General features: G+C 34.6%; 1 protein-coding gene across 8 annotated transcripts; it reads left to right on the top strand.

The window, feature by feature from the left end:
- The first annotated feature begins 304 nt into the window (after positions 1–304).
- On the top strand, positions 305–25,137 carry LOC116767186 (serine/threonine-protein kinase tousled-like 2). Of its 8 annotated transcripts, XM_061527192.1 has the most exons (17): positions 305–628; positions 1,681–1,737; positions 11,896–11,981; positions 13,506–13,559; positions 19,426–19,516; positions 20,005–20,157; positions 20,281–20,441; positions 20,526–20,615; positions 20,692–20,832; positions 20,925–21,130; positions 21,223–21,469; positions 22,165–22,316; positions 22,593–22,736; positions 22,955–23,102; positions 23,355–23,605; positions 23,900–24,119; positions 24,630–25,137. In XM_061527192.1, exons 2-17 carry the CDS (start codon positions 1,713–1,715, stop codon positions 24,870–24,872), a joined length of 2,412 nt encoding a protein of 803 aa, XP_061383176.1. In that variant the 5' UTR covers positions 305–628; positions 1,681–1,712; the 3' UTR covers positions 24,873–25,137. The 8 variants fall into 8 exon arrangements, with proteins under 8 accessions (XP_061383176.1, XP_061383179.1, XP_061383182.1 ...); XM_061527195.1 differs by lacking the exon at positions 13,506–13,559; XM_061527191.1 differs by lacking the exons at positions 305–628; positions 1,681–1,737 and adding an exon at positions 7,809–8,158.
- Positions 25,138–26,420: the final 1,283 nt, after the last annotated feature.

Below are 26,420 nucleotides of genomic sequence, written 5' to 3'. Positions count from 1 at the left end.
ATTGAATTTGACTCTTTTTTATAAATAAACATTTCACTCACATTTTAGCCTAAAAAATTAAAGGTTTAAATTAAATTTTGTGTACATATAAAATATAACAATACGTCTTAATAACAATTTCAATCATAATTTTGGAATAATATAAAATTGAAATGAAATTTTTCTTCAATTTTTAAAATACCTCGAATAGTATATCTAAAAAACAATTCTTGTTTATTTATTATATAATCTGTTGGAAATTAATCTATAATCTTACGTGTTGAGTCTGTGTCGTTGTTGCAAATTTTTAATTTGCATTTGATTTGTGACTTCAATCAAATGTCTGTTTGTTATAAAACAGTGATTTTCTTTTATTACTATTGACATTGGACTCCAATAAAAGCGGTTTTAGGAAAACTTTTAATGTTATTATAAAAGTTAGCTATTTAATAGTTATTAGAAAACTATTTTTGTTTACAAATTACCCATGCGTCGCCATTTTCGTACTTATTGCACTTGCAGTGACATTATATTGGCTCTTGGGTCAAATACAAACCTACATTGTGATTTGTGATAGCGATAATTCGGTCGAAATCAAACTTTTACGTAGTGGTTAGTGAAATAATTTGGATACTATTTCGTAGACTAGGTAAGTGTTACATTGAATTTGTTTTGATGATGAAAGTTTTGAAGTTTACTTCGAAGTTCCATTATTTTTATACGTCTATTACACTACCGTTAATGGTATAGAGAAGATAAATAGTGACACGTTATGGGAAGATGAGCCACGATAGTTACACAATCGTATTCTTTTCACTACATGCTCTTAAAATATCTCAATACTCTTTTCATTACCTTTTTAACAAACTTAATAATGTCTAAGTATGTTTGTTCCAATATTATTCACTAAATATCTTTTTTTATGCTTATCTTCTATAATTAATATTATAATCTAATCAATAACTATGTGGATAAGTAAATATTAGTGGTAACTAATAAAAATAACTTATAAATAAACTAGAGGCAGAACTATAACTAGCACAATTTCTATTCGTTTTTATAAATATTGGCTTATTTTTTTTCGTTTTCTGAATTGCTAGTGTAAATTAATTATTTCATCTTTACTTATTTTTATTATATAGTTTGAAAGTTATTTTACACTTTAATTTTCATCCATAAGATGCTTTTTGTGATATACAATATCCAATTAAAAAATTGCCAAGGATATATCTTTATCTGTTAAAGATGTATATGCATTAGTGACAGAAACATTACCATTTTGTGTATAGATAAATGTTATTATTTGTTATTTAGTTATTGTCTTAAAATTTTTCATAAAAGTAACATTTTATAAGTCACTTAATATAAAATTAATAGATTTTGAATTAATTTAAAAGGAATTCTTATAAAAAAAAATATTAAAATGTGCTTGATATTAAGCAAGCTAAAGAAAATTAGCACATATATTCTAAAAATAACATAATAAAACTCAAATTGACTACGGGTTTGATAAAATAATCATTTAAGAATTTCCTTTCACAGACCAATGTGTGGTACAGCTGCAACATTTAGACCCTATCTTCTCAAGGATAACCGCTTCATATTTGCTACTCTAAAAGAATGTCTCCAACATTAATGATTTATAAAAAAAAACTATTGATGTTTGTTTTTAATATATCAATTTAACTTATTTCTGTGCAGGATTCAATGGATAACAAATTAGAACCGTCGGCATGACTGAAAAGGTGCTATACCCAGGTGAGTGTTGTCATATATTTTAATATTCCTAACACAGAAATATAACTTCAATGTTTCCATGAATTTGTTTGTTTGAAGAGATGATTTTGATCAACCTCATTGTCAATCGTATAAATCTTTTGTTTGTCGTCTTTTGAAATGATGAGTCATCATTCTAACATGGTTACAATAATTATGTTGATAAATGTTGTACCAAATATGTGTGTGGTTATTGATGTGAATGTCTTATCATGGCCATGATATGCTTTTCAGTGTGACCTTTTTATATGTGGCTAATTTTTTCGATGAGGATCTATAACATGTATGACCTGATAACTGTTTAGTGAAATTATTCATTTTTGAACTCACAACTTTTTATTTGTCATGGTAAATTTAAAAGTATTACATAAGAAAAAATACATCACTAAAAATAGAAGTTATGTAATGTTCGTAAACACGAAATAGTGATAGGCGGATAATTCTGATCAATTAACTTGTTTTTCTCCAAGCTGTTAGTTATTTATGGAAAAAGTGAAATATGTATTCTTTTTTGTTTATATAGGCGTATGTTTTGATTAAATTTATCAAACGAATAAAACTTAAATGAAACGACGCATAAGGATGTACATAGAGAAATTGTAGTATGTAATGTTATCGAGCTTATTAATATCAAGTTACACTGACGGAATAGTAGAATCTATATAACCGTGGTTAAAGTTAATTTATTCTATATAATTTAACACGCACATGTTATTTTATTGATCAACATTTTTCGACCCCTGCTCTTAACTGCCCTACGATTATTTTTTTTTTTTGTATCTAAGTATGAAATGAATTATTTTAATGCCATAAGGAACAAAATGCTATTTGGTTTTAGTTTTTAAGAACGTATTGATTTCGTCACATCCCCTTTGTAAAAATGGTGTTTGTTGGCGTACAAGTATTATTATTAGATGAAACCTCATACAACAATAATACGCTACACAATAGCGTCATGAAGTCGCCACAACCGAATCAATACGGATTCTAGATTGTTCCAGGCTGACTATTGATTTATATGTACATAACTACATGGACTCTCCTTGTTCGCAGAATAACTTAAAGTGCGAAACGTATCGAGTTGCCAGCGGCTATACGCCCGCTATAGGACGTTGTAGTATTCGATAACAAAGGATTTTATAAACTCTGTTAGCTACTAATAATAATTATAACTCAATAGTTTCTCGTGTTCTATATTCAAATAATGTAACATGCTAAGAATTTACTTGCACTCCAAAGATATAATACGTCACAAAATTTTATCTATAATACATTATTCTAATGGCATAAGTAGTACTGCCATCACAGCGGAAGCGTTAATAATGTTAAACTGTTTAATATTCGACTTGCTCATTGTCGATTGGCCATGTTGCAAAAACATGATGCAAATATAATTAACCTTTTCAATATTTTTAGGAAGCTATTACAAAAAAGTTATTTCAAGGTCGACATTACAGCGAAATAACTGTTTGAGTGGACACGTATATTTTTATTGTTTGTTAATCTTACACAGTCTTTGACGACTATGAAAGCGAAAGAAGAGATCATTCAATGACTATTAGTATATATACTATAGTAGGAAGCGTTCAGAGTATGTGCATCGTTGATGCATCGTGGTTGAATCTTTACATGGGCGCGATTCGCGAGGGACGACCAAGTATGTAAGGGTACATAAGCCGCGGATCGATGTCGGAACCGACACCCCAGCACCTCTCATTCCAAATTCTATCTGTCTTTTGATTAAAGAGTTCCTTACAGTTTTTGGTATCAATATACAACTTGTTTTCGTACTGGCTTGTATATTATTAGTTTTTTCTCTTTAAACATATCACAGATATTATTATTTTCGTATTTAAGCAATAAACACTTGGTAAATATTTTTATTATTAGTGCATTATGTTGAGAGTTGTCTTTAAGAACTATGTACAACAACTTATCCGACCATATACGAATTCAAGGTTACTTATATAAGTAGTAAGAACGGATTACAGTTTGAATATATCATTCGACCAAAGAAAATCTTTATTCTTTGGCATCAAGTACGGCACATGCGCACCCCTGTGACCTTGACGGTCGGTGACAACTTGGGGAAGTATTTCATTCCACTCAATAACATTAGGAACTATGATCACAAACTTACTAATCTTTTTATTTATCTTGCATTTAAAAAAAAAATTATATAAACTAATAATATTTTCCCCTATAAACATTTCACTCGACCGAATTCGTTCTTTTGATATTTTTCTGAGGATACGGATATAATATTAGAATGATATTAGAAATTAGCTGTTACAGTGGATGAAAGATGTTTCAAATGAAATCAAATACATACGATATATTGTTACTGCTAAAAGAATAACCTACTAATAGATTTGGTAGCATTGAAACAAAATAAAACAGATTGATTATAGCAAGACTTGATTCGACTGGCTAATAAATAGTCTAAATGTGTGGAATACAGGAGGCGTCTGCTATATATACATTTGCAAATAGAAAAATACTACCTTTAGCTCATAATAGGGCCAGTGAACTGAGCTGGGCGTTCTACAAGCATAAGTGAAACCCGGCCCGCTCGAGGACATTGAACCGTACATTTTGCTGCATCCGTTGCAAATACTCTTGTGCGCATCGTAGTTGCCTGCCACAAATTCTGTCGACTGTACATACTAGTTTTTCGCTGCCTACCCAAGTGAAAAAGTAGACGCTACAAAGAAATACTGGCGAGGTTGACTTAGCAATAGAAAGTTGCCGTACTAGCTAGCTCTATATAATTGACTAAGATCGCAATCAACGCTATTTCCAATTTACACATTCTGAATATAAAATAGTTTTGTTGTCAGGGGCTCTTCATTATTGAGTTACTCACTTATTACCGTTACATAAATATATGAAATAAAAAATGTCCTATCACAATAAATATGTCCTAGCAGTCGTGTTTAATGTATGCTTAACGAAGATGCGTCTCAGTAACTCAAGAATCGGGATGATATAATTAACAAATAAATTCAATTGATAAAAACTGTATAGTTTTTCGATGTCTTTTATGATGTTTTTAACAGAGCAGAGCTAATAATAGCTATGACCTTATTATAGCATTCTGTATTGATTGGCGGACTGAGTTGCAACGTAAGATGATTGCCAAAACGAAAGTAAACATTATTCATTCTTACGATACGATTCATATCAATTATTTGCGTTCGATCTCATTGCACAGCTCGTGAATTATACCGTCTTCATCTTGTACTACGTTTTGCATACGACATTTCATGAGTCAATGCTTATTTAAAATCTCAATATAATTTTTATTCTTATAAATTATTTCTTTTTTGTGTATGGGTGTGGACTGAATTTTAGAAGAACCTTTTATATATGCAAAAATATTTATGTAGTCAGGAGTTAAAAATTAACAAACACATCGAGAAAACTTATTTATTTAATTTCACTAGAAATCTTTTTTTCGTATAAATTAAATAAAAAAAAACTATTTGTTTAATTAGAAAAGCTACGTTAAAACTATGTTCCGCTATGTCGCTTGTGTATTTATTTGGGGACTACAATTTTTTTATTTAAAAATGCTGATCATCTCAGAAATCAAATATCTCTAATTGGTCGTAATAACTTTTAATGTTCAATTTTTCTTCTTTTATTACCATTGAGAAAAGAAAGTTGGCCATTGTGAATGTTAGATACAATATGTGTGCGTTATATCTTTGTATGATCGACAAAGATCTATCATAGGATTGTCATTATTATGTAACATCTGAAATTAAAAAGACAAAAGGAATATTTAATAAATATATTAATCCATCTGTTAGATTTTAAATCTAAAACAAATTTTCATCTCTGTTTCTTTATGCGGTTATGTCTAAAGCGAACTCTTATCGACCGGAATCAACGGATCGCTATTTACAAGTAAACCCTTTTGTACCGAGTGCCGGCTTCTGACACCCCTTTTCATTTATTCACGAATCACTTCAACAGCCGTCGACGGCTAACACATAATTGGCTATATCATATTCAATTCATATCTATTATTATCAATTTATTTTAAATTATTTACGTTATTTTCATCTAACAATAAGTTTAAATTCGTATTAATCGGAACGATACGAAAATTTCTTTGGTTTGTAACAAAAACTTGAATCTGACGTACCCTTAGTGCGATGGTTCGTCGCCTTTCGCTAGAACAGGTTTAGCATTGCAATGCACTAGCACCATGTATGTAATAGTTTTATTTGCATTTAAATTCCGACATTAATCCCGCGTTTTAGCTCCGGGAATTAAGTCTATGGGCTTTTGTGGATAAGGCTTAGATAAGTGAAAAGGGAAAAGAAAAATGTTTTAGTGTCGTGTCCGGGGGAGGGGGAGCGAGTGGGTGTTTTGGGGTGCGGTCTTTGGTAGGAGTTGTTATATAGTGACACGATCACGTGTACATTTTGCAGCCTGTATTGATCCTGTCGCCTTTTTCTTGCTAAATGGTGTAAACCCTGCGTGATTTTAGACGATTTCCACCCCTGGTTAATGTTATCCCCACTCTTCATGTATATTTTTAATGTTAAGCTGTTCGATTCGTTACGAAAGAAAAGAAAACATACAGTTTGAGGCTAATAATATTTCAGAGCAAAAAAAAAATTGTACAGTTGTCAATTAATATGCGTATTACAATAATAATTATGTGAAGTATGTTAATTTTACTTTTCACAATGGCTGAGCGTCAGTAACGTTTTGTTAAACATGTTAACGAGTTTTCATACTGAAAGTGTGTTACAGATTATATTAATATTTACAATAATTCGTCGTCATTATAATTGTTATCTGGCATGTTTCTCGGTTTAATAAAAAAAAACCAAATTGTCTACGTCCGTATAATACAGCAGGTGTTGACGTGGCGCTGTCCCATGCGAATTGCCGTATCGTGTCATGACATTCTACACTCGGCTGAACTGTTTTGCTGTTTTGGGTGCGTGCCATTATTTCCTAGCTTTATTTTAGTTCTGTCAAACAAACCTACATCGGCAACGGCGATCGATATCGTACGGTATTTATGTTAAAAATAATATCGATTAAGTCTAATCATTGTAATAATAATTAGAACTTGGCCGATTATATCGTCTCGGTTTGACATTCGGCATAACAATCGTCGAAGGGCTGACGTCATTGTGGAATATTTCTGTGTAAAAACTGCAATGATTATACGTGGATCGGTTGTCGGGCGAGTTAGACAAGAGGTTGGAAAGAGGCGTGAGAGTTTAGTGATGTAGAACGAGATGAGAGATTTGTATGCGTGCGCTCTATTTTGGTCGCGGTGGCTGGTGGCACACTCGACGGCTAATCGGCGCGTCACGTGGCCACCGCCGGAAGGATGGGGGGTGAGGTCTTGCGGGACGAGGCGGGGGCGTCGGAATGCAGTCACCACCGCCCGGTGCATGCCTTGACGATTGATCGCTCGCTGTTAACTGCTTAGCTCTTACCACTATAGCATTCACTTGATGTTAACAATAATATTATCGCTAACCCATCCTTGAGACGTGAACACTTGAATACCTCTAAACTTTGATTATTTAACATGTCTCCGTAATTGTATCCTTTTCTTAATTTACTTCGATATTACAAAATACAAACCAATTAGGCGTATTAGTTCTATACTGATAGTTTTGCAGTTAGTATCAAAAGTGTTTTGACGGTCACATAAAATTTTACTGTTATACGTAATATAACGCTATTGGTGTAACTGCTATAAAAAAACCTTTGGAACAGAATGAGCCAGGTAAGTTCAAGGATATTATGTTTTAGTTCCCACGTTATTTAGGTGTATATGAACACAGCCGATGTTTTTGTCTGTATTTTTGGCAAGATGTTTCGTATGAGCCCATGTTAGGATAAAATTATGGAGTATACAAGTAAGTAATTGCACTGAGCGGATTGCAGGCAATCGTCCCCTCACCCCTCCGTCCTCGTCGTCCTCCCCCTCACCCCCTGCTAGCCCCTCTCCCCCCGGCGCCCCGCTCTCGAACACCGTAAGTAAACAGTCTGGTGTTTATCCGCGTCTCGCTCGCACCGACCGCGTTCCGTCGCGCCTCTGAGGTGCACTCGCCGTTCCTATTATTTTGGTGACGGGTATTGCGCCGAAGCCGATTCCCGCATCCTCGCCCCGAGACGCGAGGTCCGGTCTCGCGGTGGAGGCGACGTCGACGGCCGCTCGCATCATGCTCTAGTCCACGGCCGTGATGTTGGGACTGAGTCGTGTCGACGGTGACAGTGTACAGTATTGTGTACCGGTGTGCTGATGATACACGTGAATGTTAATGTTTTGTGCTGTGGAATCGGAAGATGCATTTCAAGGAGTCGTTTACTATGAGCGATCGTCCTAATGAGCGCGGCCGCCGCAACTCTCGCTGCAAGGGTGGGTGTCCTCTGTCAGCGGGGCCGGTCGCTCTGCCGACTGCACGCCGCTAGTCGCTCGACACGACTGTCGTAAACATAATACTTTAACAGCTGTCTTTCGCTCATAATGTTTATGTGTCGTTTTAATTTATAACACCGCCACTATACGCTACACGGAGCGACCCTTGCAGTCTTACTATCGTAAAAATTTATTTACAATTACATGTTAGATGAATCTGTCATACTACATACAAAAATATGAATAATTTGAATAATATTTTATGTATGCTATCTTGCATTTAAACAATGGATAGAATTCTTCTTTCGTGATTTTTTTATATTTATATGTTGATTGCATTGAATCGTTGCTCACGTCTCAACGCTTTTTACCCCTTAACGTCGATGGGAAGTGCGAAAAGATTTTAGTCATCCTGCACACCAGACACCAAGGTTACGTAAGTCTGGGCACTTCACAATTGGTTTGTCTGTCTATTGATACACATAATTGTGACCGCTTGAGACTAAATTCAATAATTTAAAAGATGACAAACGAAAGGTATATAATTATTTAAAGATATAAAATTTTATTTACAATATACTTCAAAAATGTATATTTATATTTTAATATTTTTTTTATATACTTAATTTTGAACTGATTTTACAATTAATATCAATATTACATACAGAATTATTAATACCAAGGAAAATAGGACGATTTTCGAAAGTAAGTAAAAAAAAATGTTTAAATGATATCTTTAAAATAATTAAAAGATTACGTGTTTATCTGAAAGAAAAAAAAAGTTACATATTGTATAAATTTCGGTCACAGCTTACAATAAACCAACACTTAATATAGTAACAAAAACTATTTCCTCGATAACCTCTAAAGCCGATTTTCTGAACGTAAATCATGAATCATATAAAACACTTATCGTGTCTCGAGACCACTCTGTAAAATAAACCAGTTTTTATACATATATTTTTTGGTGTGGTTCCCACGTGACTCCGCCGGACTTCTATGTATCAAGTATCAACCGATTTTCCTTTCATTTTGACGTTTTATGTGTTGTGATAAAAATATTCCGATGACTACCGCTCTGAACATTATGATATCAAGTGCCATATTACCTAACGGGGTTAAAGATTTTTTTATAATTTCTAGATATTTTTTTTTAAACCATGTCTTAAATACTAGTTAAATCATAATATTAAGAGCAGTTTTTATTCTATTCTTTTATATTTCTATAATATAATGTTTTTTTATACATCTTTATCAGTTTATAGAAGGTCAACATAATATTTTTTTATGGTCGTTTTCAGTAAGCTCGATTCACGGTTAGCTTTCTGACCAACTTTAGCAAATATTTAGCAGCTTTTGGTACGTTGGTCCTTCGCGTATTAACAGGCTTACAAGAATTTCTTCAAAAATATTGATTAACTTTGAAATAACACTCGAAACAACTAATTTTATTATCAGATTTTTAAACAAACTCTGTCTTCTATTTTAAGTTATTTCCATCTAAATGTGTTTTTTTAATTTCTTTATTACCATACAAACGTGTTATAGTATAAAATTAGGAAGCGATTTAATAATAAAACTTAAGCAATTGAATGACCTTGTATTTAAAATACATATATAGAATTAAATATTACTTAAAATCAGTAATATTAACTTTCTTAAAGCATTAAAAAAAATACATTTACAATTATCAGAGGAAGGAATTCAACCATGGTCTGTTACTTATATTATCTACGTATAAAAAACCAAAAAAAAAAGTAACGAAGCAGCAGTTAGTAATAAAATTAATTACTAATGTATTTATTATCAAATAAAAGTAATTATAGACACTACAAAGGTTTTAAAATCAACTTTAAATTGAGATACGTGTTAAGATCTAAGTTATATAACGTCAATTATTATTTGTCATCCTTATGACATAAACTAAAGCTCTGATAATATATATTTTTCAGTTTTATTCTAATTTATCGAACACATACATGAAATTATTCATTATAATAGTTCTGTGCCTATATCTAGTGAGTGATCTTCTGTTAAAGAGAAATAACGAGAATTTTGTATGACGCAATCCTTTCCTTTTAAAAATATATGATTTATTTTCTGCGGTTTAAATTTTAAAACCTATAACAAATTAATAGTCAATGCTATGTATGGACAATACCAAAAAGAGATGTATTTTAAATTTTCATTTGTATCAAAATAACTCATTCGTAAACGTCACATATTTGTTCAATTGTAATTTTTTATGTTGCATCCCGTACCCGAAATATGACACGATATTGGTAATAATGTCAATCGTTTGAAATTTGGTTTGTATTTAGTAAACGCAGCATCTCGATAAACATTAGGTAATCTTACGAAAACATATCTCATAGTCTTATAATTAAAATATTTAGCTTGATAATTTTTTTAATATTTTTAACAAGACAACATTTTATTACCCACGTCAATATATAATGTGATATCTCATTTAAATTATGAAATATTAATAACGTAATTTTGGATTTTGTCCTCATATAATGTAATAAAGTGTTAAATTTTTTGCAATTTGGTCCTGTTTAGAATTTTGTCATTTGTCTCTTTTCTCAATAACCATGAATATTAGAATAATATTGATGTTAATTAGTTAGAGATAGCAAACTTGTAATTTATTCAGCCATCTTATTTATTAGAAACAATTTTAATACGTACTTTAATTCTTTTGTTAAAACTGTTCTATTTTTTGGGCCTTTTTATGAGAAATCATAAATTTAGATATTTTGTTTTTGATCTTAAAAACAAAAAAATTTCTATCGTATTCTAAGTAAATGGGAGGAAAAGAAATAATTTAAAAAATTAAGAAAACTTTCGTGCTTCAAGTATCTTCACAGGTATCAAAAAAAGTATACTATTTGATGATAAATACTTACAATATAATCCAAAAAATCTAAATTTTGCATTGCTGTTCAGTAAATTTGACAGCGGATTCGTAATAGGGTAAAGGCTATGCGGTAGGTGTGTGGGGCCAGAGGGGTGAGGGGGAGGAGAAGGGGGAAGGGTGTTGAACAGAGGATGGAGGTGAGATCATAGTGGCGAGTGGCCCGGGGAGAGGCGATCAATATGTACATTGAACGTACATACATACCTATATAAATAACCGTACCTAACTTCTCCCAACTCACTGTCTGCTCCAGATACTGCGGCAAAACCCCTTCCAACACCCCCCACAACCTCCCCTCCCCCCGCCCTTCGTGTTTTAATACAATTCTTATTCGTAAACTTACTTATTGCATTCCTTTGTCACTGCCCAAAAACGAATAGGTGCTAGCTAATAATATATCAAATATTATCATCACGAAAATGAAAAATATCTTCATTCAAAACACATTTTCATGGGCCATAAGCAAGATATATCAAATTGTAATTCGATCTACTTTTTATCTTGTATGCTAGTTAATGCTAAAGCATTAACTATAAGTAAAGATAATACCGGGAAGGATGTGACATAGACATCGTCAAACTTAAAAGATAAGAGTTTAAATAAACCTATCTAGAAAAATTAGGACAATCTCCTAATGTATAACCAAAACTTATCGAAAGCTATGTAATTGTTGACCTTAGGTCAAAGAGATGATTAAATGTCTGATTCAAGTTCATATAATACAAATATCATACTGCAACTTCAATGACACACGTCCTTATATCAAATAATTTAGACGATCAGGGAATTATTTTCAACATATGTCTCTTGTTGCTAGGCGCTGGCGTCAAGATGGAGCATTTCCAGGCGGCGCTGGATCCTCGCAAGCAGGAGCTACTGGAGGCTCGCTTTCTAGGCGCCAAGGTCAGCAGTACATTTTACTAACACAAAACCCCAACACATGAATTATGATTATAAAACGTGTATTAGTATATTTTGTTTCTCGGTGACAAGGTTTAGCTTAGTTTAGTTGTGAAAAACAAATTATACATCGGTCCATGATATTCAAATCAAGAGCCATAGATACAGTCAACGACATAGCCACTGAGTTTAGTATCAATTCTTTTGTTCTGTCGTTATTTCCTGTGTGAGTGTGTGTATGTGTGTGCTCTCTGTTAGATTGTTAGCTCTGTTTATCGTTAACGGAGAGACGTGCTTGCCCGTGTATCATTGGGCTACGTAGCGCACAGGCTCGCGCTTACGTGTTCAAAAGAAAATGGCCGCATCGCTACAGTCATGGAAAGACACAATACACGGCACGGTAACAAAACTCGTACATAATTAGATGATGTCACAAGCTTGTTTCATTTTAATCGTTCGTATTACATATATTTTTTTTATATTAAAAAATACTGATGGGTTATCAGTACGCACGGATAACTTGTAAAGTATTATCGTTTAGCATGCCGTGGTCAATTGATTTATAATAAAAGATATGCGTTTTAAGTACATATATTCAGTCTCATTGAATGTTAAGAATTCATATGTTTGGTCTACCTGAGAGGGTATCGTTTCCGTTCGTGGTGTGTCTCACAACTCGGACGGCTTATATTAGTTATACAGCATAGAGAGCTTATACACGTATTGTGGTCTCGGCAAAGTAAGTCATGTAGATATGTAATTCCATTATGTGTCTCGCCTCCGTCCCGTCTCCCCCCGCCACCCCCGCGCTGCTGTTCCCTCCCCCGGTGGACCTATTGACGCGTCATTTTGCCGAGCCGGGGCATTGGTTTTATACGTTTTTTACTTATGGTTTATTCAAACGGTCTCGTTGATAATACGCGTTCAGTAAGTAATACCAACTAGAAACTTTAAATTAATAACATTCACTTATTTATTTGCGAGTAAATCGTACGCATTAATACTTTTGTATCTAGCGCGTTTCATTCCTTGTACTTTTACTAATGACCTACGTCGATGGAGGCATAAAACTAGTATTTCGTCATTCGACAACAAGATGGCGACCGTACATAAATAGATTGTCGGTAAATGTACGTTTGTGACTTATCAAGCTACAAACAGATTGGCGCTGCTCTCACTGAGCGATTCGGAATCAGAGCGTTAACTACCTACGTAATACTTTGTAAATTGTAATGGCAGTCTCACCGTCACTCGTTATACTAAAAATAATATACATATTTAATAAAAATAATCTTATTCAATACCTTAGATATCATCTTATTCAATGCCTTAGATATTACAAACATTGAACACATGTACCTACTCGAATATTCATATAGGATATGTTAATGATGACGTATCTCTGAATAGTCTGAATAGAGTTGTCTGTAACACCAACCGTAGAAAATTCTCGAAATAGGCCATTCAGATATAATTATAGAGGGGTGTCTGTTAACGTTTACATGAGCGCTGATGGCGTGTTTGCAGGTGAACGCAGGGGCGATACTTGTAGAATCCCAGCGAGTCACCAAATTCAAGCCGGTGAGTTTAACATTATCGTGTAAGACACATTCGTTTGTATATATACATATATATATATTTATTTAATCTGTTTAAAATACGCCAAATTTAAACCGGCGCCCGCATTATACAGCTATCTGGTGCATGATGGCATACGCTAAATTTAGAATATTGTATCAGTTATTCAGTGCTATTATAATTGAACGTGGAGCCAGTCACCTTCATGATTTATTTTCACTGATAAACATTCATTTGCCAAGTCTGAATTTTCTTTGTAGATTTTTTTTAGTATCCATCTTCGATCTTAATATACCAATAATAATTATATTACAACTTTTATTGGAACTATTAAATTAAACTCAATGGGATAATCTGTCCCTGGTTACGTTGATCGTACTGTGTAGTTTAAACATGGCGGTGCGAACTACCGAACGGCTTAGGCTTCGGGGCCGAGGGGTCAGCGACACTACGCAGCGTAACTCACGATTCTATCGAAGAATAAACAGCAACCATGAGAATACTATCCCACTAAAAATATAATTACATTAACTAGTTTGGAATATCCAACTATAGTTAAACACATTTGGAATTGTTTAATTGTAAATATTGTAATTAATTACTCCATTTCATATAGAAGATGATTCCTCATTAAATCAAAAAATGTTCGCGGAATCAATTGAACGTTTTTGTTCAATCTACGTCACACGTAACTGAATACCACAAGAGTAAGTGAATAAAAGATTGTGTCGCCATTTCAGTTAATCGGTTTGCACATCCAACGCGAAGGGAAATTATAATATGGTGCACTCGGCCTCGCCCCGCCTCGGTTACAATGTGCCGCCAAACCTCATTCCACCGCTTAGCCGAAGCGATTCCGCAGTTATTTTTACACAAGCCGACCTTTCGCACCGATCGTCACCGCACTCCAGCGTACATAAATCTAAATAGCACTCACTAACAAACGCTTTTAAGATTCACTATACAACGGACACTATAGCCGAGAACACGTCGACAAATGCAGCTTCTACGGAGGACGTCGTCATTCCATTACAGTCGATGCATTTTCGAATTTATATTCGTGTTTACATTTTAATATCAGTGATGACGGCGTACATAGCATATCTAACGTCCGTCCGCTAGGAACGCCGCGGAGGCAATGAACGCGGCGGGCATGCGGGGTTCGCGGCGCTGGCGGCGGGGGGGGGGTCGGCCTGTCATGCGTCAGCTGAGCGTCACGCCGCGACATTGCAAGGTCCGCTCGTACCGACTCGCATGACCCACTGCGCCGCACCGGCCGGCTTACCGGTGTACCGCAAACATATTATATATAAATATAGCATATTATATGCAAGGAGCTTTATTAGAATATTAAAAATCTATATATTATAGTTGTCGTTTCGATTTATTGTTAAATATCGGCGTTATGTTGCCGTGTTCTAGTAAAACTCGCTAGACAAGCCGGTTCGCCCTGAGGCGACACGTCATTTTGTTGTGAATGGAGCGCCGCGCATGCTCGCTACGCTTGCTTGACTTGCTGTGGAGTTGTATTCAACTCGTGAGGCCAAATATCACGCGCGTTATAATATTAATTAAATTTATTATTAAAATATATATTTATTATTGAAAATGGAACCACAGAGTGGTTTTAATAATAACGTTCACAATATTCAAATCTATGAAGATATTTTTACTTTAATATACGAAGATTGTGACAGTATTTTTTTCAACGCTGTCATGTCTTTAGTATCTTTATTTTAGCGAGTTCTGTTTGACCTTATAAGTGACATTAATAAATATAGTTACACATTTATTTTTGACTTTGTCACATCTAATCTTGTTTTTTTTTTGAAAATGAGATATTAGTGTTAGTTATTCGTCATAAAGCAAGGTCATTTTCTCACAATTGCATTTAGTATTTTTACAGTTTGTACCAAGATTTAGAAAGTTTTTCTCATTTTTGGAAGTTCGAGCCGAATTATATGCGACCTATTTTTTTAAGTTTTGATGATAATGTTGGTTTACACTTAACATAATGTTAACATAACATTGTTAGATAACAAATTTAAAACGTTTTATATTGTTTTTATTTGTCATAAATATATGCCTATTGATTTATGGAAAAAGCGTCTTATCTGAAAAAAAAATTTTAGTTTCTTATGGATTCGTCTCATTTACCAAGAAGTTACATACTGTTATTTGAGCATAATAATAAATAGCTTAAATTTTATATTGATGTAGCGCTTGCAAAAATATCGTTAATATTATTTAGGATTTAGATAGTGACGATGTCTCGGTTGACGTTATATCTAAACGTATACATAGATCTCTATGTGCGTTTATACAATACGTAGAGTGAGGTAAGGAGAAAATAATCAATATTGCAGGGTTGTATTCGAATCTCGTGGCGCCTCGTTGGCGCTGCACACTTGTGGCTGAAATTGCGCCGAGCCCTGACACCCCTCCCCCCGGGGCCTCCGCTCTCCCTCCACCCCCCGCGCTCTCACCTCGAGCCCTGAACACCCCTCGCACTAGAAAATTGGGTTAAACAGCACGCGGTTGAATACCGCACCGGAAGAGGGGAATTCGGGGTCCGCGGAACTGCGCTTCCACAATGAATGCGGGACGGAGATGTGACTGAGTATTGATTGTCTTTAACATCGAGACGCAGTTACAGCGGCGCATTACTTACTGCACACGCCCCTAACACAAACTCTGTACTATTTAAAAATAGACTATACAAATAACGCGCAACGGCTACTATGGAACTCGTATTGTAAATATAACAACGAATATTACATTATGAGATCCGATATGAAGTTTGACCACCAGTGTGACGTGTTTGTATTGTTAAGGACGGAGATATAAATATAAAACGATACGTGATAAGGAACGTTGGATGACAAACAAAATATGACTATGAAACTATTGAAGAGAATTCCACAGACTAATAATATTATTAATAAAATTGATTATTATTATATGCCGTGCTAAGTTTTATACTATACACGTTCGTATACTGTAATAATTGTGAGGCATACAACCTAATATGTTTTAATTGTGAACGTAGACATATTATGCAGACACGTACATAAATATTGTTGCCAGCTCGCTAACTTTCCATTCGCTCGGTGCTTGCTATGTTCTAAATATAGACACAATAAGCACATTGCGGTAAGTCATCTAATACTCTACACGTTAATTGATATTACAAAATGTATTATAGAAAGAAATTTTATAAAAACGCTAAAATATTTTTTTTATTATCTTATTATAACGTGTTGTGGCCTTGATATAAAACGTATGTACTGTGATGTTAATGTAAATAAGTCATGTGATATTTTAAATGGTTGTTTAGCGTCGACGTAGTGTTCAGTTGGTAAGTCGGTAAGGAGGTGGGTTGCTTCGGATGGGAGAGGGGGCAGGAGGCACCGGAGGGAGTACGGAACGGCAACTTACAGTGATAATGATAATATGGACGTTGGTTGATACGTTTTCGCCGTTCACTGTGGACTGTGACGGACTGGCTATAGCCCACGACTATACAGCTTGTTTATAAAACATATAGAAACTATTTGAATGTTGCAATAGACAAAGGTTGACTTTTTTCTGCGATGTTAGACAAGAGTTAACTCACACAGCCAATAGAAATTAGAAACTAAAGAGTCCTTAAATTATAGTTGTAATTAAAATTTATTGACAGTCTTTGGAAAGGAAATATCAAGGTTATCAACCTGTGTGTCTGTTACAGAAATGAAAAATATTTGTAATATATTAGTGTGGATTGAAATTAAGTATATATAGTGTTAGAATAACACGGACCAATTAAATGTAGCGCGAGCAAAGTCGCAATAAAAGTTTAGTTAATAATATAAAATGAATTATATTAAGCAAGAGAAATCATGTATAAATATACATAAAATAAAGATTGGAGCAATTGGAACCCAGACTGAACACATTTAACCAATTTCAAATAAATTGGTCAATGTAACTAAATTGATTAAAAACACATCTTGATATGAACAGCTCTAATTAAATTAGTCTTTATTAACAAAACGTATTTAAACGATATTTTTAGTACAGTCCTGTTATGAACAATTTGAATTATGTATATGTTAAAATTTTAAAGATCCCGTATTAGGATTACATAAACTATAAAATGGGGAAAGTTAGCTCGTTTACATGTAAAATATTATCTTTAGAGATGTGTTAAGTCGAAGCTGAGATAAGATAAGATAAGATAATTTATAATGAGCTTTGATAATTTCCAACTTTACTCCTTAGATCTTAAAGACAAAGATAATATGGTGATTATAAAACATTTTTCCTACTTAAGTTATACATATTTACACCTGATCCTTGTCATACACCGCTCTATGTCACGGTCATTAAAATTTCTTCTTCTAGTCTTTAAAACAATCGAAGATCGCCTCAACGTCATAAAACAACATTTACTCAAATTACGATCGAGTCCCTATTGTAATCATTGAAGTAGGATGATATGAGAAAATATATCGTGTCACTAAAGTATCATACGGTTATTTTTATTTAGCTTAATAGGGAAGACAACGGATGATATCGTTTCAGTTAACGCGTCTTACCAGCTTTTAGAAATAAATTTAAAAATTGCATGTTTTTAAACATCTCAAATACCTTGTGGAGATCATTGTATTAAATAAGTATAACTTAGTATCTCCTTCATTTTTCCTCATTTTTTTTTTATAAAATGTTTTTACCTACTATTGTTTATCTACGTTATGCAATTGAGTACAATTTTATTTCATCTATTTTTATAAGTAAGACTAATCTATTTCTGTCTCGTTTTGATTTTAATGAAATCCTGACAGTTGTAATCCTATTCAAGTATCTTACGATATCATAAATAGAAAAAAACATTTTCTTTAAATAATTCGAAAATGTAATGAAAATGTGAAAAATTTCAATCTCTGAAACAAAACCTAATATACATACATGTATATACCTATACATTGTGTAGTCGGTAGTTTAGTCTCGTTCCTCCCATACATGTACATGTACACATAGAGATATACTTACATAGGATCTCTCCTATCTGTGTTTATGTGCGGCACAGACGCGAACGCCTACGTAACACGTCCAGTAAGCAGTTTGTTGTGGGGCACGAGCGCCGATATCACGTACTCGTTCGCCGCAGGTCGGTGGCACTCCGCCCGCAACCCGCCGTTGCTACCGCACCTCGTTGCGGGAATAATCGGTCAAGTCGATTTCGTTCCGACCACTTTGATACCTTTACTCTCATTATAAAGTCTTAGTGTCCGTATCCTAGTTTTATAATACACTCTAATGTGTTACAACGCTCGTTTTATATCTAACTGTAAGATAGTCAGTGTTGTGCTATTGACGTTCAGTTTGTAATATTTGCGAATTAATCATAACACTGTAATAACAAGTTGTTGTATAGAAAATCTATATCGCTAATGCGAGTCTTACCTTTGGTAAATGAGTATATAATAACATCTACATTTATGTATATGATATCTTTGACATGTTTTATTGGATTAACAATGCTTCTGGCCTTGTATCCTTGTAAAATGGCGCCTCGCCCGACGTTATTATTATTACATTCGAAGCGAACTTCGTGACGGTCTCCATTCTCCATCCCCCCGCTTCGACGCTCCCCGCGGATGCGTATCCGATTGTCGCGAGTCGAGACTGGCGTTTACGACTTGTCAAACAAGTTAGGTTATTGAGAACTATTAGAACTATTGTATAGTAAAATTATGAGAAATGGAAGCCATTGTGTTTTTATAACTCGTAAGTAATGCCAATCGTGATATAAAACCGTACGGATCGTGATAAACGTGAAATAAACTGGGCGAGTCATATGTAAAGACGCCATCTTTCTTTACAGATGTCAGCTGGGTCACAAATTCAGATGGCACCACAAACTACTGTCAACACAGGGCAGCCACTTCATAATCAGGACTCCAATATGAGCACAGGTAAAATGTGTAAAAACAATAAAAGTGCAGTTTAATTCTGTGATGTGATAAGTGAAGTTAAGTGTTTACGATAACACGCATACGAATTCTAGTGAGGCTAACCTAATTGAACTTTGAGGACTAAACTTCTATGGATAACTACCACCCTAAGAAGGATTGTGACGTAAACTTTTTTAGTATAATGCCGGATAGGGACTGTGAAAGTGTAATATTTTCATCTGTGGTCAGAAACTATTGCGTGAAAAAATGCATGACTATAAAAGTGGAACTAACGTGAACCACATCGGTCTCCTCAGCTCTTTATCTAAAAGTGAGTTGATGTTATTTTCCCGGATCCAACTAGTTTCGGGTAGATTGTTTGGTATGACGCCGCACATGAAAAGTATTCTGCTTTGTATGGAAAAATATATTGTTTTGTGTCAGTAGAGGTGTAAAAAAAATAATATCTACCTCTGAAATGTTTGTTAAAAAAAATTATTAATCCTTAGGGTCATCGCATAGTGATAAAGAAGTGGATGCATTGACTCCTGAAAAATCTGCGGCTATGAGAGGTTCAAATGCAGTTCCCGGCAGTGCCCTAGTACCACCCAGTGGTGCCACACCAACTATAGCAATGCCAGAGAGGAAACGGAAAAGAAAAGGTATTAACACTTTCATTTCTTGATGTATATGATTCTATATATGCAAAGTACTAGAAGTATTGCAATAATTTCATTTTGTTTGATAAAGAAGTTATTGTTTATGAACATTATATTAATTTACAGGCGAAGAGGGCGTAGGTGGTGGTGGGGGAGGAGGTGGCAAGCAAAGGCACAATTCATCAGATAAAAATATCAGAGAATATTTTGCTAAGCACCCTTCATCCAGTCCCGTCCGCCTAGCTGGAGCCAAGTCACCTTCACCGCAAGGTGCCAATTATCCTATGGTAAGTCTATACTCTCTATAATATATTCATAATAATATTTATTAACATAAGATGAATATTAATGAGATATTTATAATTTTGTAGTACCCACCGTCACCTTCATCACTGCTTCCATCAGCAAATGACTTTTTACGTTCCGCCTCACAACAGAGACCTCACACTTCTGTAAAACAGGTATGTTTATAAGAATTTTAAAACTATTTCATATTTTGATCTGTATTGTGTTAAAGTATCACAAATTTACAAACAGATTCAGACAGAACTGACATGTGAGAGGATACAAGAGTTAGAAACTCAAGCCTCGTCTGACTTAGAAGTAAGAAATAATAGAATAGATGATTTAACAAGAAGTAATGAGGAATTAAAACATCAAGTTCAAGCTCAGAGCAAGGTATGTATTAATACAATGATTATGTGAAGACTGGAAGGAGAAAGTGATTGTGAAACACGAAATGTGATTATAATTGTAAAATAATGTTTTAGGTAATAGACCAACATAAGTCACACATAAATAAATGTATAGAAGTGGTTAAAAAATTGTTAAATGAAAAAAGTACTATTGAAAAGAAGGAGGCTCGACAAAGGTGTATGCAAAACAGATTAAGGCTTGGTCAGTTTGTTACACAGCGTGTTGGAGCCACGTTCCAAGAAAACTGGACTGATGGTCATGCATTTCAAGAGCTTACTAGGTAAGTTCAACACTAGCAACCTCTAGTTATAAACGATAGATATCCTATAGTACATCAGTGAATACGATCAACTAATATCCGAAAATGACCAGGCGGCAGGAGGATATAACGACTGAGAAGGAGGAAATTGATCGCCAAAAGAAGCTGTTGCTGAAGAAGCGGCCGTCGAACAACGAGGGTGGCGGCGGACGTGGCAAGAGGACGTCCAGCGCCTCCGCCCCGTCCACGCCACAGCCACAGCCGCTCCACAACGGCACCGACGCACCGACCTTCCTCAAGCCGGACCCTCTACCCAGCATGACCTGGCAGGAATACTATGAGGCTGATGAAATATTAAAGGTTAATTATATATCATACATACTTATACTATTGAACAAACACATATGTTTATACAGGATGTTATTTAAATCAACACTAATAGCTGTCGCAACTTTATCGTTTATTTAACTAAAATGCTGTATAAAGTTTCTTTGGCGTTACTCTTTCATATTCTACTTCTTTCAATACGTTCACGATTTCTTACTATGGTTACAGCATTCACCTACTAATTGAAAGTGTAGTCAAAGACTTCTAAGATGAAAGATTGAATGTTTAGTTTCGTATTTTATAACGAAAAATCATATCTCAGATGCAGTTTTCATAGAAAAGTTGCTAAATCATGGTGTTTATGGTTCGTTATATAAATCATGTTCTGAAAAATGGTTTGACAGCTATTACAATACTGTTAAAGTACTTATAAATTTGATTTTATATTCTTCAAAATGTAGTTTTTTTCTCCACCATCATGTATGTTTGTATGTTGATTAATCAATTTTGATGATTTTCCCATTTCATTTTATATTTTTAAATTTTTTTCAGTTTATATTAAATATTTGGTGTAGTTGATTTTAATACTACTATATTAGTACTAGAAAAAATCTTATATTTAAGTTAACCTCTGTTCTAAATCAAAAGTGAGATTCCAAATTCATAACAATTCTTCAATTTTTTTTTAATCTTTTAAAATTTGCTAATGTCATCGTTATTTCCTTTAGCTAAGGCAGAGTGCCTTAAAGAAAGAGGATGCAGATTTGCAGCTAGAAATGGAGAAATTGGAAAGAGAAAGAAATCTGCACATCAGGGAACTAAAACGGATACACAATGAAGATCAGAGTCGTTTCTCACAACACCCTGTACTATCTGATAGGTAAGATTAACATTTAATTTACTAAATAATCATACTAACTAGTATTACATACATCAAAATATATATGCAGATAAATTATAAAAAAAATTGTGATACATGATAAAACTTGATTAAAATTTTTAATTGTTGTATTTGTACTTGAATATTTATATTAAACAAATTGACCAAAAATATAAATAATTAATTTGTTTCTTTATTTCATTGTTTTAATAAAATTTATTACATTTTTCCAATAGTTTTTTAAATTGTATGTATAGCTGTAATTATATATTTCAGATACTTGTTACTGATGCTATTGGGCAAGGGCGGGTTCAGTGAGGTGCACAAGGCGTTCGATTTGCGCGAGCAACGGTACACAGCCTGCAAGGTTCACCAACTGAATAAGGATTGGAAGGAAGACAAGAAAGCCAACTACATCAAGTGAGTCCGTACAACCACAATACTAGGCTCATGGTTATGGACGTTTCTGTTGCGCTTTGGAATTATTTTCTTTTATATTAAGTGTACTTTTAATAATGTTCTACTCTCATTTAATCCACCTTTTATTTGAGCTGGCGTCACGCTATACGTTTTGAATGTCGTGCCATGAAGTTAATTTGATGATTGGAAATTATTCAATTTTATCGATCTATTTACAGACATGCTCTACGGGAATATAATATTCACAAGGCGTTGGATCACCCACGAATTGTGAAGCTTTATGATGTGTTCGAAATAGATGGGAACTCATTTTGTACAGTTCTAGAGTACTGCAATGGACATGATCTCGATTTCTATCTCAAACAGGTAACCTGTGCTAATTTATTTTATTATTTTTAAACTGTGACATAATTAGATTATATTTTCTTATCACTTCACTACTTATTGTTTGATTATTATAGCCCATTGATATGATCCCATATTGAAGAAGGCAATGGTCAAGTAATATTCTTAAATATTATTATTGTAGAGCAGATGAAGGAAAGAGTGATCTTATATTGCCATAGTAGTTCCAGATCTCATTATTTATATGTTCTTTATATATAATGTTGTTTTCAGCATAAAACAATTCCGGAGCGCGAAGCTAGGTCCATAGTGATGCAAGTGGTTTCAGCATTAAAGTACCTGAATGAGATCAAACCACCCGTCATCCACTATGACCTGAAGCCTGGCAACATACTGCTGACTGAGGGGAATGTCTGCGGTGAGATCAAGATTACAGACTTTGGGTTGTCCAAAGTTATGGATGAGGAGAACTACAACCCTGATCATGGCATGGATCTAACCAGCCAGGGTGCTGGCACTTACTGGTACGTTTATAATAAGAAGCTATAGAGTAGAGCTTGGGCGGTGGCGGTGAACATTTATCGCGCATTAGATAGCGGCCCCATAAACCTACACCTAGGTCGCAAGGCCCAGGCACTGTTGAAGCTCCTCTCCCTCCAACGCGATGGAGCCGGCACCCGCACGGCGAATCCATTGACTCCTGAGAAGTTTCGTCTCATAGAATGATATTAAATTGTTTTGTTTGCCGTTCAATGTTGAATTTAATAAATATTTTGTGGTGAGATATTTCAAGTTTAATAAATATCTGATTTTTGTAGGTACTTGCCACCAGAGTGCTTCGTAGTAGGCAAGAACCCACCAAAGATCAGTAGCAAGGTGGACGTGTGGAGCGTCGGTGTCATCTTCTACCAGTGTCTGTACGGCAAGAAGCCGTTCGGACACAATCAGAGTCAAGCTACTATACTAGAAGAAAACACCATTCTTAAAGCCACTGAGGTTCAGTTTGCTAATAAACCCACTGTCAGTAATGAGGCTAAGGTGAGTTGATAGAAAATGTTAGTGTTGACATATCTACATATTAAACATTATTTGCTCAGGAAAAATTACACATATTATTTAAATTGAGAATTAGCTTCTATGAGATTTTTTTAACATGTTCAACTAGAACAGTTTTAGAATTATTACCAGTTGTTTTAAAGTAAACATATCGAAAAATCAAAGCTGAAGGCCCGTGTGTTTATGAATACACGGTTTGGGATCAACATGTTTGTCTAGTAAATATGTAATAGAAGTGCTACATTTAGAATTCTTTTCGTTTTAACGTGTCCTACAACTGGCGGGTGATGGCAGCCTGTACAAAAATACAGTGAACGCTATAACAGATATTCTAGCTCCATCCATGGTAATGAAAACTTTGGGTATTAGAGATCCTCTTTTGGTACCAAATTTCATAAAATTGAAACAACGATAATTAAACTCGCATTGACCTTGTAAGTCAAATCATCATTGTTATAACGTTGACATAATATTCTTTACAAAATTCCGTAGAGCTTCATCCGCGCGTGCCTCGCCTACCACAAGGAGGTGCGCATCGACGTGTTCGGTCTGGCCAAGCACGAGTACCTCCAGCCGCCGATGCCGAAGCCCCGCGGCGCGGCGGGCGGCGGCGCTGGCGCGGCGGCGGGCGCTGGCGGGGCGGGCGGCGCGGCGGGTCCGGGCGCCGGCGGGGCGGGCGGCGCGGCTCCGGCGGCCTTCAGCGCGGGCCTGTTCGCGGCGGGGTCGTCGTCCTAGCCGCGCCGAGCGCGCCCGCGCCGCCCGCGCCCGCCGCGCCCCTGACGCCGAGGCGCGCCCCCGCCGCCCCACAGTGAAATGACTATATCATTTACGGATTAAATTGTTTAAGATTATGCTTACTGTTGACTGTATTTATTGAGCGGGTGATAAAATGTGATTCGCCATTCATGAATGGTTTCATCCTTTTGTCACTAGAGAGGAATCCTTGGGACTATCCCTTGCATATTATATAAGTTATCCCTATTAAAAAAGTTAAAAATTATACTATAGCGTTATCTTTTATTTGATCCTATTTTCTTATTAACATTTAGTTAATTGAACGATATGCGAAAACAAAAATTATCTCAGTATATGCTAGGCTCCAAAATGGTCCCAAGAAATGTTAAACGTCTGTAGTAAAATAAAAAAGCGATATGTATAAAAATAATTTTGAGTTTTGGCTTAAGAAGTAAATGTCTAAATTTTGTAGTCATTTTGCCCCAAGTCTTTTAGTTTAAACACACAAGATGTAGCCTTGTTAAAAAAAATCTTATTAAAAAAAAGACATCCTCCGACAGAGAATACCGGTAAAACAAATCTTTACTCAACAAACTTTTTCGTGGTTTTTCCATTCTTAAGGCCCAATATTCCAGCATTTGCCGCGAATGAAGGTAGGATATAAAGCAAAAGATTGAAATCGAAAACTTTTTTGAATTAAGAAATCGAGTTTTAGAATATATTTTTAAAATGTATAGAGTTGTGGAGTAACAGCTCGCTATTCATCATATACATATAACGACAGTTTTCTGGTTACATTAACAATAATATTGCATTCTGTATAGTGGAAAACTTCCCAATAAAGTTATTAGACTAGAATCTGAATACCCATACTTTTTTAATATTTCAGACCTTCAGTATTTCTGGCCAGAACTATATTCTATGTACCTGTATTGGTCAATAGTAACAAATTTTGCATTATTTACATCATTACGCAGAAATTATCAGTACTTCATCTAAATTGTCAAAATCATTATAATTCTAGACCAATGGTACTTAAGTTTTTCTTATACTTCTCAGAAAGATTTCATGAGGTCTTGGGCCACAAGTGATAATTACTTAGGAGTAAATAGAAAAAACAAATATGTTTAACTTATTTTCGTTTACTAAGAAAAAATAGGTTTTAACTGAGATGAGATTGTTAATATAACTAATAATAACCAAAGGTTATAACATTTTAATGCGATTAAAGAAACTTAAATGTTTTTCGATAACGCGGGAGTATCCGCGTTTCTGCAAACAATCTATGTAACTAATTTTGGAAAAATATAATTCACTTATGTACCTAGACCCAAACAGTGTAAATATGGCAATACTTTCAACGTTTTCATATTTTTAAGGCTGAAAAGTACTTGTATCCAGAGCCATAAAAACATTAACTATTGTTGGGGAACAATGTTCCCAAATTCCATATATGCAAGTTTTACCTGTTTTCTTTAAAACTTTGAGGTGAGTGTTGATTTTTAAAAATATTAATTCATGGAATACTCCTTGAGTAATTAAATTTCG

This window comes from Danaus plexippus, assembly GCF_018135715.1.
Source record: "Danaus plexippus chromosome 9 unlocalized genomic scaffold, MEX_DaPlex mxdp_24, whole genome shotgun sequence".
In the NCBI taxonomy this organism is placed as follows: domain Eukaryota; kingdom Metazoa; phylum Arthropoda; class Insecta; order Lepidoptera; family Nymphalidae; genus Danaus; species Danaus plexippus.
This window is presented reverse-complemented; position numbering and strand designations above follow the sequence as displayed.